A 13,636-nucleotide genomic window follows, 5' to 3' on the forward strand; every position below is an offset into this window, starting at 1 on the left:
CCCCATAATACCTCTACGAGACCTTTGCTATCAATTCATGGCATATGTATAAACCAACTAAACTATTTAGAAAATAAAACTAAGCATTAAAGAAAATAAAAACTGCAGAGTGAAACCATAAAAATGGTGACATTGAGAGAAAACCAAAGAGACGCTGGGAGACGAGCTGATTCAAAACAGTCTGACCATGAACAATATTTATCCTAAAAGTAAGCCAACTAAAAAGCACAAAGGCCAACTTTTCAAATTTCAATGTAATCACGAAGTTCTATGATATAAATAAAATAATTAGAAGAAACTACCCATCATATGAGCAAGAAGGGACAATCTAGAGAGTGCACATACATATCTATAATCAAATATTTTCATCTATCGGCCATAACCAACAGTATAGTGGCTTAAAGGACAATATCTAGTTAATTCAAAATTTTGATCCCAGTTAAAAGGTTAATGGCCATGATGAGACGAGAGGATCAGAGAGGGTAAGAAAGGAAAGATAAAACGATGACCACAGTAAAAAGGGGTTTTATCCATAACCAGAATGACAACATTAACAAACCTACAGGTTGTTGACCTGTATTGATAGCCTGTTCGACATACATTATCTAATAAATATATACAAGAAAGAACAAACCAACAACCCAATACTTAGAATTTGCCCCCCTCAATATAGAGCACTCTTAAGGAGTCTTTCCATTTGGACAAATAAATAACAAGCTTTATAATTGACAGATACTAAACAAAGAGAAAGAGACCAACATTACCGACCAACACAGGATGGCCCATAAAAGAAAGGCTGAGATTGCTTCACACCCAACTACGAGGGATGATGTGATGCTCCATTGGCTGATCAGGACCAGAAACTGCATTTCTACTGGTTGATCCCAGTCCTGAGCTGCAAGCAAGCATTGCCAATAAACTTCCGCCATGCACTCTACCTTCAGGAACGAGAACGGATGTCGATGGTTTATCTGCTTCACTGCCTGCAAACTGCTCAAGATTTGGACCAACTTTGCCTCCTACCTTGATAAGATCTTCATTCATGTAATCTTCCCCAACTATTCCTTTCATCTTCTCTGTCTTGCTGAGATTAGGGTCCTGAATTATAGGTCCGATTGAGACACCCCCATGAACCCTCTTATCTTGCACAAGGCCACTATGAAGTGCACAAAGACCCATCTTCCCTCTAGCGAATGAATTGCATGGGCAACAGGGTTGTGTGCCATACTCAGACCCTGGATGACCCCAAGAACATCTTTTTCCTCCACCATGTGCCTTGCAGAAATCTGTGCTTCCTTGTGCACTTTTGCCGCACCCTTCAAACTTGCATCTCTTTCCCCCACCATGACGCACACAATAGTCAGTCCTTCCCCTAGCACTTTTTGTGCACTCAGGAACAGCACATCTCTTGCCCCCACCATGAGCCACACAGAAGTTGGTACCTCCATGGACACTTTTTGTACAAATGCCACCTCCCTGGAATCCACACCGTTTTCCACCACCATGGCCCTTACAAAATGGGGTGCTCCCTTCAGCACCTTTTGTACAACCAGGAGCCGTACATCTTTTTCCCCCACCATGAGCCTTGCAGTACATGGTACTCCCTTGTGCCCCTTTAGTGCACCCAGGTGTTTGGCATCGCCTACCACCACCATGAGAGATGCAAAGACCGGAGAGGCCTTCCGCACTCTTGGTGCAGTTCTCCTTTTGACATCTCTTGCCACCACCATGGCGAATGCATAATCCTGATTTCCCTCTTGCTGCTCGAGTGCATCCTTCACGGTTGCATCTTCGACCTCCACCATGGGCAATACAATAGTCTGTGCGTCCTTCTGCACTCTTGGTGCAACCCAAGTGTTGACATCTTCGTCCACCTCCATGGGCCTTGCAGTATACAGTGCGACCCTCGGCCCCTTTATGGCATCCCGGTTTCTGACACCTCCGACCACCACCATGCGATATGCAACGGCCAGAAGCACCTCTGGCTCCCTTGCCACATCCCTCAACTTGGCATATTTTAGAATTACTGCTACGATTAAAACGCTGCTGTTGTGTTATCCCGGAAGTACAGGTGACTGAGCTTTTTGGCATGGTTAAAACGCTCGAGGAAAGGTCTGGAACATTGGCAGGTGGAATCACTATCTCAGTAACTGGGGGAAAAATGTAGCCAACCTGAGGATTCAATGAGGTAGGCATGACTGGCTGGGCAGTTCCTGGCTTCCAACAACAAGATGTTTCTCCATCATCTGTGTTCGAGGTTTCAACAAATGCCAATGGCTTCTCCATTGACAACTGAAGGGAGGGGAAACCCTGATAAATTGAAGTGACATCAGATTCAGATGGCCCAGTTGAGAGACTTAACTCCAAGTCAACCTTTGGTTTAACTTTCTGTACTTTAAGCGGCTTACTGGCAGGTTCTTTAGGGCTAGCTACCCTATCGTTACCAAGATTGAGAGAAAAATCCAGATCAAGTGCCATTGAGGATTCCTCATCAGTTTCTTTAGCAGAAGACACTCTGGTGCATGCAGTTCCTGAACTCCCCTTGCTGTCAGAAGAACTAGAGGAATGAACAAACCCAAGAGATAAGGAAGACCCAACTGACTGACCACCCATGGATTTCTCAACCAAACTCCACTTCCTTTTCATCCCATTTGATATGGACCCACAGGGAACTGAAGATCCAGTGGAATCAAGTCGAAGAATGGTGTCTGCACTGTCTTCAGCTCCAGTTTTTCCATCTTGAAAAGACTTCCCCAAAATCTTAAATACATTCAACGAATAATTGGCAGCAAAATTCAAGTTCTGGAAGCTTGAGCCCATTAAATTACAGCTAAAATATTGTTACCGAGACCAAATTATAATTGAAATAGACCAGCCTGCCTGACTTCCGGGATTCAAAAATAAAAAGCTATGGAACTAGTTTTATTTTATTTTCTACTATGTTGAGCGAGAAAAAAGAAGAAGAAGCTAAGGAACAAGGATCAATTGTTTCTGAAAAAGATCCCACCCCCGCTAACAAATCCTGAAGTGTCACACCGGTCCATCTTTTAGAATTCAATAAGACCTCTAGCGTATCAGATGCACCAAATATTGATCAGTCCAAGGAAACTTGAAACTTCTAAAGAGGCGTATTGGTTATCAATCAACCTGTACACAAATAACACAGTTGATTAAAATGTATACTTAAAGTAGTAAAAAAGAATCATATTACTAAAAATACCAGATTCCTCCCAAAGCCTATTCCCTGATCTATCATTTATTATATTCAGGAATTTTAAGCGGAAACAAAAAGGACACAAAAACAGAATAATTTCAAAGACCAGAGAAACATCAAGAGATAAACAACCATTTCAATTTGAGTAGTCCTTGCCTTGGTAATGCACGGATCTTTTCCAAATCTAACAAAACTTAATTTGTCCCACTTTAAAATCATAGCAAGCCCACTTCTATTTGGAGAGTATCGAATACCTAATCTCTCCACTAAATAAATAGTTCTTACAAACAAGAAAAATGCTTCAAATAGTTTCTGGACCCCAGAACAGGCTCTAATCATAGATAAACAAGAAACAACTATATTGATGATTTCGTAATTCAATTGTTCAGATAAATAGGAAAGAAAATAAGGGGAAAAACAATACACTGATTGTGATGGACAAAGTATAATACGGTGAGATTTTCAGTCAGCAAAGATAACAAAAATTCTCAAATGGGTGTATATCTTTTGGTAAATAACTCCCGACCAACTCCCCTAACACACACACGCACACACACAAAGTACAATAAAATAACTACACCACCGTGTTCTAAAAGAGAGAATAAAATAAACGTGAAGGAAGATGGTTAACTGCCGTCATAGATCAAGCAACCAACATTAACTGAAGAGGAAATATACATGGGAAGGTTAAGGTAGAAATCGAAAGAGCGAAACTGCATACTGATCGATGCACACTCAAACAAACAGCAGGACTCTGTAATTAGCAAGAGAATAATGGCGTATCCTTTTTCCACATAAATGATACAAAATTTTGAATAAGACCGAATTACAAAGAGTAGAGATTTCAACTTCTTTTCTCGATGGGGAAAAAAACTAAATCAGTCTAATAACCTATTTGCGAAAGCAAAAGAGGATCCTTGGTTTGCATAACATTAACCAAAGGAAAAATGTATTTAGCAGCTCACTCTTTCTTGAACCCTTCTGAGAACGGTAAGGATCAACTACAAAATGAAAAAAAAAATTATACAGGGGTTGTGACAGAAAATGAAGGGAAAAAACTCATATCAAATATTAAATAAACTGCACACCTCCACCTATTGCTATTATCTCATTGAGAAAGCAACCAATTGCTTCTATTCAAACTTTTCTAGGAAATCAAGCTGATTACAGTGAACAGAAGCGAATAACACAAAACATGTAGAAGGATCCTAGAAAGTACCTTAAAAGTACAAGAAAAATAATTAAACAAACAACCAGCCAACATCCCATAATTAATACACCGACTATTTGATTGCTGTAATAGTGCAGATGTGTGAGACATGAAATCTCACTAAAGACGTAAACCACAAACAGAGCATCTTAATGCTACAATTTCGAACTTGAATATCGTTTTTTTAAACAAAAAAAAAACGAGGGGAGGGAAGGAATTTCGACTTAATTATCTTCCAAATTTTTAACAGAGAAAATAAAATAAAACCCCACTTGTTCCTTTAATCAAAAACAAAAAACTTGCTCGACGATATGTCAAGAGTGAGACCAAAAGAGTAGATTCGTCGACATTTCAAATAAAAGCTAGCTCAATGATGGGTAGAAAAAGAAAACAATCCGATATTAGTTGAAGTACATCTGGAGCTTCACAACTCACAATTCACAAATCCTCAGCATACCACAACCAAAACCAAATCCTATGCATGTCAAATTCAAACCCACAAACAGAAATGACCAGAAAGATGGAGAAGAAACAAAACAAAACAAAACAAAACAAAACAAAGCAAAGCAAACCCCCAAATCATAATTCAAACCGCTTTCACTTGCAGGGTCCACGAATCCAGAAAATTAAAAAACAAAACAGAACAAAAACAAACAAGAACTTCTTCATACACCAAAACCCCAATACCTTCCATGCTTCAAGCAACACAAGAACAGGAGAAAAAACAAAAGAAATCCAAAAAGAAAAAGAAAACAAATCAAGACCGAGAATTCAGGGGAAAGAGAGCAAGAGAGAGAATACGGAAGGAAGTAGAAAGAAAGCAAGAAAAGATAGAAGAACGAATGAAATGATTGAAGAAGAGAAACAGAGGAAGGAGAAGGATTAAGTAGTAGAAGAAGAAAAATAGAACCTGAGAGTTGGATCGAAATTCATGCGGCGATTTGGGGAAGAGAAGACGGAGAATTTAAGGGGGAGAGGAAGGCGCCGGCGGAGAAGGATGGAAGAGAGGGATAGAGAGGCAAAGGGTTAGATTGAGAAAGAGACATACAAAATGCATATACACAGATAGAGAGATGCTCGAAACGAGTGGATGTAACGCGCATTTTGAGGTGAAGAGCCTGCACGTTTTAACCACTTAAACCCGGTTCGGTTTCTTCTCAACCGGTAGGCCTTCGTTTGTCCTTACCCACGCGCCTAATTTCTATATCATTTCGTAATAATTATGAGCCTTTCATTTATTTTATATATCTCTCTCTCTCTTTTTCATATTATTTTTATAGGTATTTTTTTTTTATTAAATGGATAAAAATAAATGAAAGAGGTAATTCCAAAATTCAATTCTATCACTAAAAGATGAATAGGAAAAGTATAAGAAAATAAGATACGTATAATGAAGTTTTTAGATAAATGTGTTTTGATGTTCAAATGATATTGCTTTTCGAGACTTTGACACGATCAAAATAGAGTCTAATAGTTTAACAGCTATGAGATCACTGACAAAACCGTTTGATAGATTGTTGAACTTTTGAATGCTTGATAGCTAGCGTGGCAAAAAGTTTTTCATGATTTGATCTACCAACTTATTGAGATAGATTAGACTTTGTTAATTTTTTTAGAGTTTTTCATATATATACTATCTTTTTTTTAAAAAAAATAGTCAATAAATGTGATTTTCACATCTTATTTTTCTTAAGATTTGTGATTGTGTTCACATCAAGCTTTGTGTTGATATAACAAATCAATTACATCTCAAATCTATTATTGTTCATAATTAGAACTAAAAACACACCTTAATTAATAACTTAATGATAAAAAAAAATACTAAACATTTACTATAAGTTGAAACCATCATTTAACCCCAAAGTTGCAAATATTTATTACAACTTAAAACTTCAATTTTAGCTGCAAATCTCTAAACTTTGATGAAGTTTCATAAATTAATTGAAAATAATTAAGTAAAATTAAAATTATGACATAATATATATAATAAAGATTGATTCAAAACAATTTTGTAGTTCAAAACTATTTGTTGTCTTTTTCTTCCTCGCTCTCATAATTCTAAGTTCTCAAGGATAACATAAACTATTTTATCACTAAAAAAAATTAAACTTAATTTTTAAGATAGAATCTTACTTTTATTCTAATGTTAAAGTAAACTTAGTTTAATGATAATTAATACTTCATCCTATTATAAACATCAGATATGCAAACTTTGATTGGTGTAGTAAAAAATATTTTTTAAATTGGATTTTCAAGAGTTAAAAAAAAAATTAGCTCTTGGAGCAACATGTAATAAAAATAATGCATATGTTAGAAAAAAAAATGAAGGGATTATATTACGAGGTTTTTTTAAGAATAGAAAAGGTTGATAAATTATTTACGTTTCATATAATAAAATCACCGAAAGATATCTTTGATTTTTCTATAAAGTATAAATATTTTATAAAATGTCTATTTTCACAATATTCTTTATATTTATTAATATATTATGAAAATAAATGATTTTTAGAAAGATAAAAATAAAAAAAAAATTATAATTATGAGAAAATTATGGAAAATAGGAGATCACGATGAAGAGTATTAAAATAATTGGAAGAAAAGGAAGCCTAAAGATAAAGATATTTTATTTTACTTTTTATTTTCTTTTTTTAGGTACCCATTATTTACGAAATGAATTTGGGCGCCTCCGCCGTCCCAATACATTCACTGAATCCTGGTGGATGCATTTCTTTATTTTTCTATTTTTGAAAATTTTTAATTTTCTTAAGTATATATTCTAATTAATTAATTTTACTAAATATGTATATCTAAATTTTGTAAAAAGTATATATTTAAATAAATAATAACAATCGAAAGTCGAAAAATTCGAACCATAGACATGTTGAACTAAGTTTTTGTAAAATAAATTTGTTTAAGACTTTCTTTTGTAAAAAAAGAAAAAAGAAGTTAAATTCTTTTCACCTGAACTATATATTATGGTTCTCATGTTTTTTAAATGAATATTAGAATTTTTAGTCTAAGTTTTAATAATTATTTTTTGTGTTTTTCAAATTTAATTTGATTTTTAAAAAAAATTTAGTAATAAATAATAACTTTTGTAAAAATGACACAAATTTAAATTTCAAAACTAAAGGAGGAAAAAGAAAAATCAAATGAAATCTAAACTTTTAATTTTGTACCTATAACTCTCTAAAACTTCAAATTTGTATGTAATAGATATATGAAGTTGTAAAACGTGTAATGCATTTCTAAACATTAGCTTTTATCTTCATAAAGTCTCTAAAAAATATAGACAACATGTGTGTTTGAACTTTAATGAATGTTCCTAATAAATCCACCCATTCATATATTTAATCAATTTGCAAACTTATTTTTATCGCACATTTTTCTAAACTTGTGAGATAAGATACAAAATTAAAATTGAAGAAATCTATTAAACATTTGTTAGAGTCTACAAACATATCAAACGTAAATTTAAAGTTGATCAGAAATTAAATCATATTTTCAACAAATCGACAAAATGTTTAAAATAAATTTTGGTCAAAGTAACTTGTGTTTGATAGCGATTTCGTTTTTATATTATATTTCCAAAATCTATGTTTCAATTTCTTCCATTTTTTTTTATTATGATTTCACCGAGTAGAATATAAATTTTCTAATGAAATCAGCATACATATAAATTTAATTTTACAAACCTGATAAATTTATATAAATTCAATTTGAGATGGTTTCGAAAGAGAGTGATATATTTATAAATATAATAAAATATAAAAATATGTTATAAATATCAAATAAAATATGATATTTTTTAGGGGTTTCTTTAAAAATACAACAAATCGACAATGCAGAGAACGAGAACAATTTCGAAAATGGAAAAATCCTATAGGCATACAATTGAAAATTAAAAAATGTTCAAGTCAACACGTGATTAATTTGTCACTCGCGCACATATTATATTTGGTACTACATAAATCAATCATGTACCAAATATAAAAGTTTCTTTATATTTGGTATACGATTTTTGTTTAAGATCTTTTATAATTGGTAATACCGCATAGCCAAATCTAAACGATTTTGTACCAATATCCTACAAATTTTATTCAAGTACTAAAAACTTTTATATTTGGTACACGATCTTGAACCAAATAACATTTTAAAATAATGGATTGAAAACAAACATCATGATTCAAAAAAAAATATAAAAGAAAAAATGTAGAAGAAGGGAAGAAATAAGGTAGAAAGGAAAAGAAAAAAAAATGGAAAGGGGAGCCAACCTGAAATATTTAAAAAAGATGATTGATTCTATAGGTTTTATTATTTTTTTATACGGATACCGTACATATTTTGGTATTTTGTTATATTTACAAAAATTAACTATTTTTTTATATATGTATATAAAAATATTTTTAGAGGAGAGGTATTTATTTAAGATAAAATTTTCAAAGATACAATATGTTTCGGGAAGGGTGTCTTTTCAAATGATTTTATGTGAAGAAATAAATTGGTGAGACCGGCAAACCGCTAAAACGGTAGAGGTGGGGAAGTGGGTTAGGTGAAGCGGGGGGGTGGCGTGGCGATCCGAAATCGGGAAAATAGTAGAAAGAAGTTACGACACGTCAGCATAATTAGCATAATCATTTTTATACGAGTCAGGCAGCGCCTCGTCACCGTTGCTTTGTCTCCCATGGTCCCCACTTCCTCCTGTTCTTATTGACTTCCACGTTTCTCTTCACTTCCCCCACCCCCCCCCCCCCCCCGCCGATTCCCGGTTTTTTATTTTCTATTATTGCCGCGGTTTTCCTTATTTCATCAACAATCCCCCCTTCCACGCGCCTTTCTCTCTCCTCGTGTTCTTCAAACTCCATTCCTCTTCTTTCCTTTTTCCTTTTTCTTTTTAATTTAAGATATTATTATTTTGTTTGAAATCTCGATGCGGCGTCGTTTTTGACGTCTTCTTTGAATTGAAATGAAAGAACGTTTCTAAAAGAAATGGAAGCAAATTAAGGGCTTAAATTTGGTTTGGCCCCCTAAAAAGCTTTTGGAATTATTCTATTTTTATTTTTATTTCTTTTCTTTTCCTTTTATTTCTTAAATTAAAACTTTTCTTCTAATTCTCTTTCATTGATTAGTTTGGAAAAAGTGAACAATTGACATGTTTCTTGGTTGATGTGGTTTGGCATACATAAATGAAAGTTTGATGAAATCTACACACTCGAGTCTATTTGATCGAACAAGCGTTTTGCTGAATAATATTATTCTTTTTATTAACTTTTTAATAATCCTTTAAGAACGATTTTACTATTAAAACAAATAAGTTTTGTTGTCAAAATCGTTTCATTAATTAACCTATTAGTTCATTGAAACGTTATAAACTAACGTCTATGTAAAGGCTTTCTCTACTGCTCATTTGAGATACCTCACAAAATATACTTTTCAAAAAGTTTTCTTCATCTTCTTTCTTTCTGTTTTGTTTTCAAGCCAAAATCAAAGGAGCGCTTGTTATTTTGATGCAGCTCCGATTTGAGTTTTTGGTTGTTTTATTCTAGGGCATCGTGGTATATAGTATTGTTTGAACTCCGAACAAAGCATGATTTGTGACTCAACATTTTCCTTATAAGTTTTTGTTTGGCAGATTTTGGCCACATACCTTAGGCATCCAAACTTAGATAGTTACACGCGAAAAGGTGTCGCCATTTACCAGAACATATTTTCATTATAGGCATTCAAGTTCACCAAATTAATTTTTCACAAGATGACCAGATTTATAGGCTTTCAATTTCTGTTCGAGCCTTCTATCCTAGGCATTCATGTTCAAACATCTAATTTGCCATTTGTTAGTTGTATAATGGGACAATATATGTAATTGTTAGTTTAAACATATCTCTACCATTAGAGTCCTGATGTTTTAAATGTATGATCTATATCGTACACCATATACGAACTAAGACATGCAATTTCATTGTGAAAGTAGTTTTAACTTAAATAATAATATAAAGAACGTGACTATTTGTTCAAACATATCTTTATTTTATTATATATAGATCACATCTACATATAAAAAATACACTTTATCTCCACTGTCGAATTTATGTAAGGGCTAGTAGACGTGAGGAGGTTATCGAATTTTGTATTTTAATATTAATTTTTTAAAGAATTCATTTATTAAGTTAGCCATTTGGGGTTTATTTTTTTAATTTTGAAAATTAAAGTTACTAACACTGTTCTCTTCCCTATTAACTTTTTGAAAGTGCTTCTGATAATTCAATATTCTTTTCAAATTAATAAAAAAAAGTTATTTGTCAAAAAAGTTTTTTTTTTTATTTACACAGTTAAGTAAGAACCTAAGAAATGCATAAGTTCCGATTACTATTTTCACATGTGATGTAATATTCTAAAAAAATAATAATCTAATGTTTTATTAAAAAAACTAGATATATTTTTAATTTTGAAAAGAAAAGGATTTGATAAAGTTTGATATTTTTCTTTTTGGAATGGGTGATGTTTACCAATAAATAAAAGAGTGGCAGTGAGAAGGCCAGGCCATAGCAGATCTTGAGCACAAAATTTTCACAGGATATTTCTTAAAGTAAAAAATTCTCCCTCTATCATTATGTAAAATAATAATATTTATAATAATTTTAGAAAAAAAAGAAAAGTCAAAAAGAATTTATTCTTCTTTTGCTTCTCCCCTTCTTGATCTTGCCACCTCACTTTTCTAAACCATTGGATTACCGACACCTCACCTTCATTTTCGCCGCCTCTATCTTTTCTAACACTTTTCTTCCTTTTAAATAATTTCTTTTCCCCTTCTCTACAATTTCTGTTCTTCACTGTTTAACAAAAAATATGGTAGTTGTTTCATGTGCCAAATATTACTATAATATTAATTTTAAGTACATAAATAAAAAATTCATCAAAAATAATAAATTTGATAAAGTATTTATAAAATATATTAAAATTTTAGATTATATTGTCGGTAAATATCTATCATTTATAAGATCTAAAATTGTGCTATAGGTAAAATAATATTATTTTAAAATTATTTTTATAACTTCTTATGCTTGTCACTAATGATTTATTTAAAACTAATATCAAAAGTTCGATCATTAATCATCCCAATCGAAATGTTTAAGGTTCAAATCTCCGTACTTTTATACTTAATGGGTTCATTTTTAATTTGTTTCTAAATTAACATTATTCAAATCAATAGAGTTGCACCAATCAACGTGATAAGATTGCAGAATATATTCTTTGGGATTGATTTGGGAAAATATATGTTGGTCCAATATAGAAAAAAAAAAAAGAAAAAAAAACTTGTAAGTATTTAATCAAATTTTGTAAATATTGGAAAACTTAAAATTTAAAAGGAAAGATATAAATTAAATTCAAAATTTAGGAATTAAAAATGGTCATGTATAAAAATTAAGAAAATAAATGGAAAGTAAAAAAAGAAAAAAAAAATTTGAGTGGAATCATTGATGATATATATTTTTAAATTGTATGAGACATTAATGATGTAATTATTAAAAATATAAAATATTTAATTAGGGAGTGCGTCAGAGGAATATGCGTACAAAATATTCGTGGGGGCTCTGACTCCCACGTGCCATGTCACATGCTAACGCCACGAAAACCAACCCCTAGTCCCCACGTCATCATTTTTCGTTTCTCCACACTTTTTAGATATTTCTTTTGCACTTTTTAGTTACGTTTCTATTTTTTCCTTCTTATCTTATCTTATTTATTTATTTATTTATTATTTGTTGTTGTTGTTTGTTATTATTGTGTCTTTCAAAACTAAAATGAGTATCTATAAAACTTCTACAACTTTTGAAATTTGCAAAATGATTCAAAATATTCTTGAATTGATTGAAAAATAACTTAAACTATATTCTTATATTTTAAATATAGCTAAATAAATAAAAATATTTACAAAATATAATAAAATTTTAATTCTATTAGTGTCTATATCAATATTTATCATTAATAAAATTTAAAAAACTTAATATATTTTATAGAAAAAATTGTTAGATTTTCTATTTTTGATAACCCTCCGTTGATAGACTAAATAGATGAAAAATGCAAATCAGAACGTTGTAAAATATATAAAATTCACAAATTTCAATAATTTCAAAATTCGTACTATTTAAGTTTAGTCAATGGAAAAAGTTATTTACTGTGAATAGTTAAAATTTTAACAAAATCTAGTTCTTGTATTACTTTTCTTCAAAATCTTACAAAATTTTTACTATATTTTGTTTTACATAAATGATGTGATAGACTATTTTTAAAATATCAAAACTAAAAATGTATTTTTTGAGACTTTACGTCCAAAATAACATCTAATCTCTTAAATCATAAATATCAAAAGTATATTTTAATTTTAGCCTACTCTAATTTTTTTAATTTACTAATTATTTTGGACAGAAAAAATGTATCATATCCATGATTTCACTAATTTTAATAATATCAAGAATCGAAAAATTATTAACCATCAGAAAACTTCACTAAAATTCGTAAAATTTTTTAAAACACTAGATCAGTATTGTTTTTTTCTTGAAAACCTTCTAAAAAAAAGTAGATAATAATGTTTCTTTTTAATGAATTCTGAAATGGAAACTTATTCAAAAAGCAATGTACTTTTAAAGTTGAAGGTAAAAAATAACAGAAACAATTATTTAAATTCTTGAAATTAAAAGTTTAGAATAAAAGCAAAAGTGTTGAAGAAGAAAATATATATATTATATTAAAAAGTGTTCATATGATATATAGTCAACAGTATTTGAACATTAATTCTTCAACCTTTATTTTATGTCGGCCAATGGCGTACGGAGAAGTGGAGAGCAACCCTAGTTGAGTTGGTTTTTAAAAGTTACGTTGGATAGTACAATTCATCAAAAGTAAACACAAAGAAACCTATGTGTCCTTATAATGTTGTCATTCCCCAACAAAAATTATATATATATATATATATATATATATATGCATATAGTCATATTCTTTTATCAGGACAATTCGTAGGGTAGAAAAATTGAATTTCTAATCTCCAATTTGATAATACATATATTTGGTTAGCGTTGGGTTTCACTCAAGTCTATTTGTAACATTTATTTATGATTAGAATGGAATGCCTCGATGCCCTTATTAGGGGTCCTTTGACACCATGTAAATCACACATGTGACCAACTCAAGTAAGGCTACCCAAAATGGTC

General features: G+C 31.4%; 1 protein-coding gene across 5 annotated transcripts; it reads right to left on the bottom strand.

The window, feature by feature from the left end:
• Nucleotides 1–505: 505 nt before the first annotated feature.
• Nucleotides 506–5,521, bottom strand: LOC103482798 (uncharacterized). 5 transcript variants are annotated; one of them, XM_008439132.3, is made up of 3 exons: nt 5,335–5,521; nt 4,180–4,215; nt 506–3,147 (listed from the first exon to the last, which is right to left on the bottom strand). In XM_008439132.3, the coding sequence occupies exon 3, from the start codon at nt 2,818–2,820 to the stop codon at nt 808–810; it is 2,013 nt and encodes a 670-aa protein (XP_008437354.2). In that variant the 5' UTR covers nt 2,821–3,147; nt 4,180–4,215; nt 5,335–5,521; the 3' UTR covers nt 506–807. The 5 variants fall into 5 exon arrangements, with proteins under 5 accessions (XP_008437354.2, XP_050945853.1, XP_050945855.1 ...); XM_051089896.1 differs by having other exon boundaries at nt 4,106–4,215; XM_051089898.1 differs by lacking the exon at nt 5,335–5,521 and adding an exon at nt 5,112–5,259.
• Nucleotides 5,522–13,636: the final 8,115 nt, after the last annotated feature.

Source organism: Cucumis melo, chromosome 9 (genome assembly GCF_025177605.1).
Source record: "Cucumis melo cultivar AY chromosome 9, USDA_Cmelo_AY_1.0, whole genome shotgun sequence".
Lineage (NCBI taxonomy): Eukaryota > Viridiplantae > Streptophyta > Magnoliopsida > Cucurbitales > Cucurbitaceae > Cucumis > Cucumis melo.

Excerpts from the sequence above, each read along its gene's own strand:
- LOC103482798 (XM_008439131.3), bottom strand. The coding sequence starts at position 2,820 with ATGGGCTCAAGCTTCCAGAACTTGAATTTTGCTGCCAATTATTCGTTG.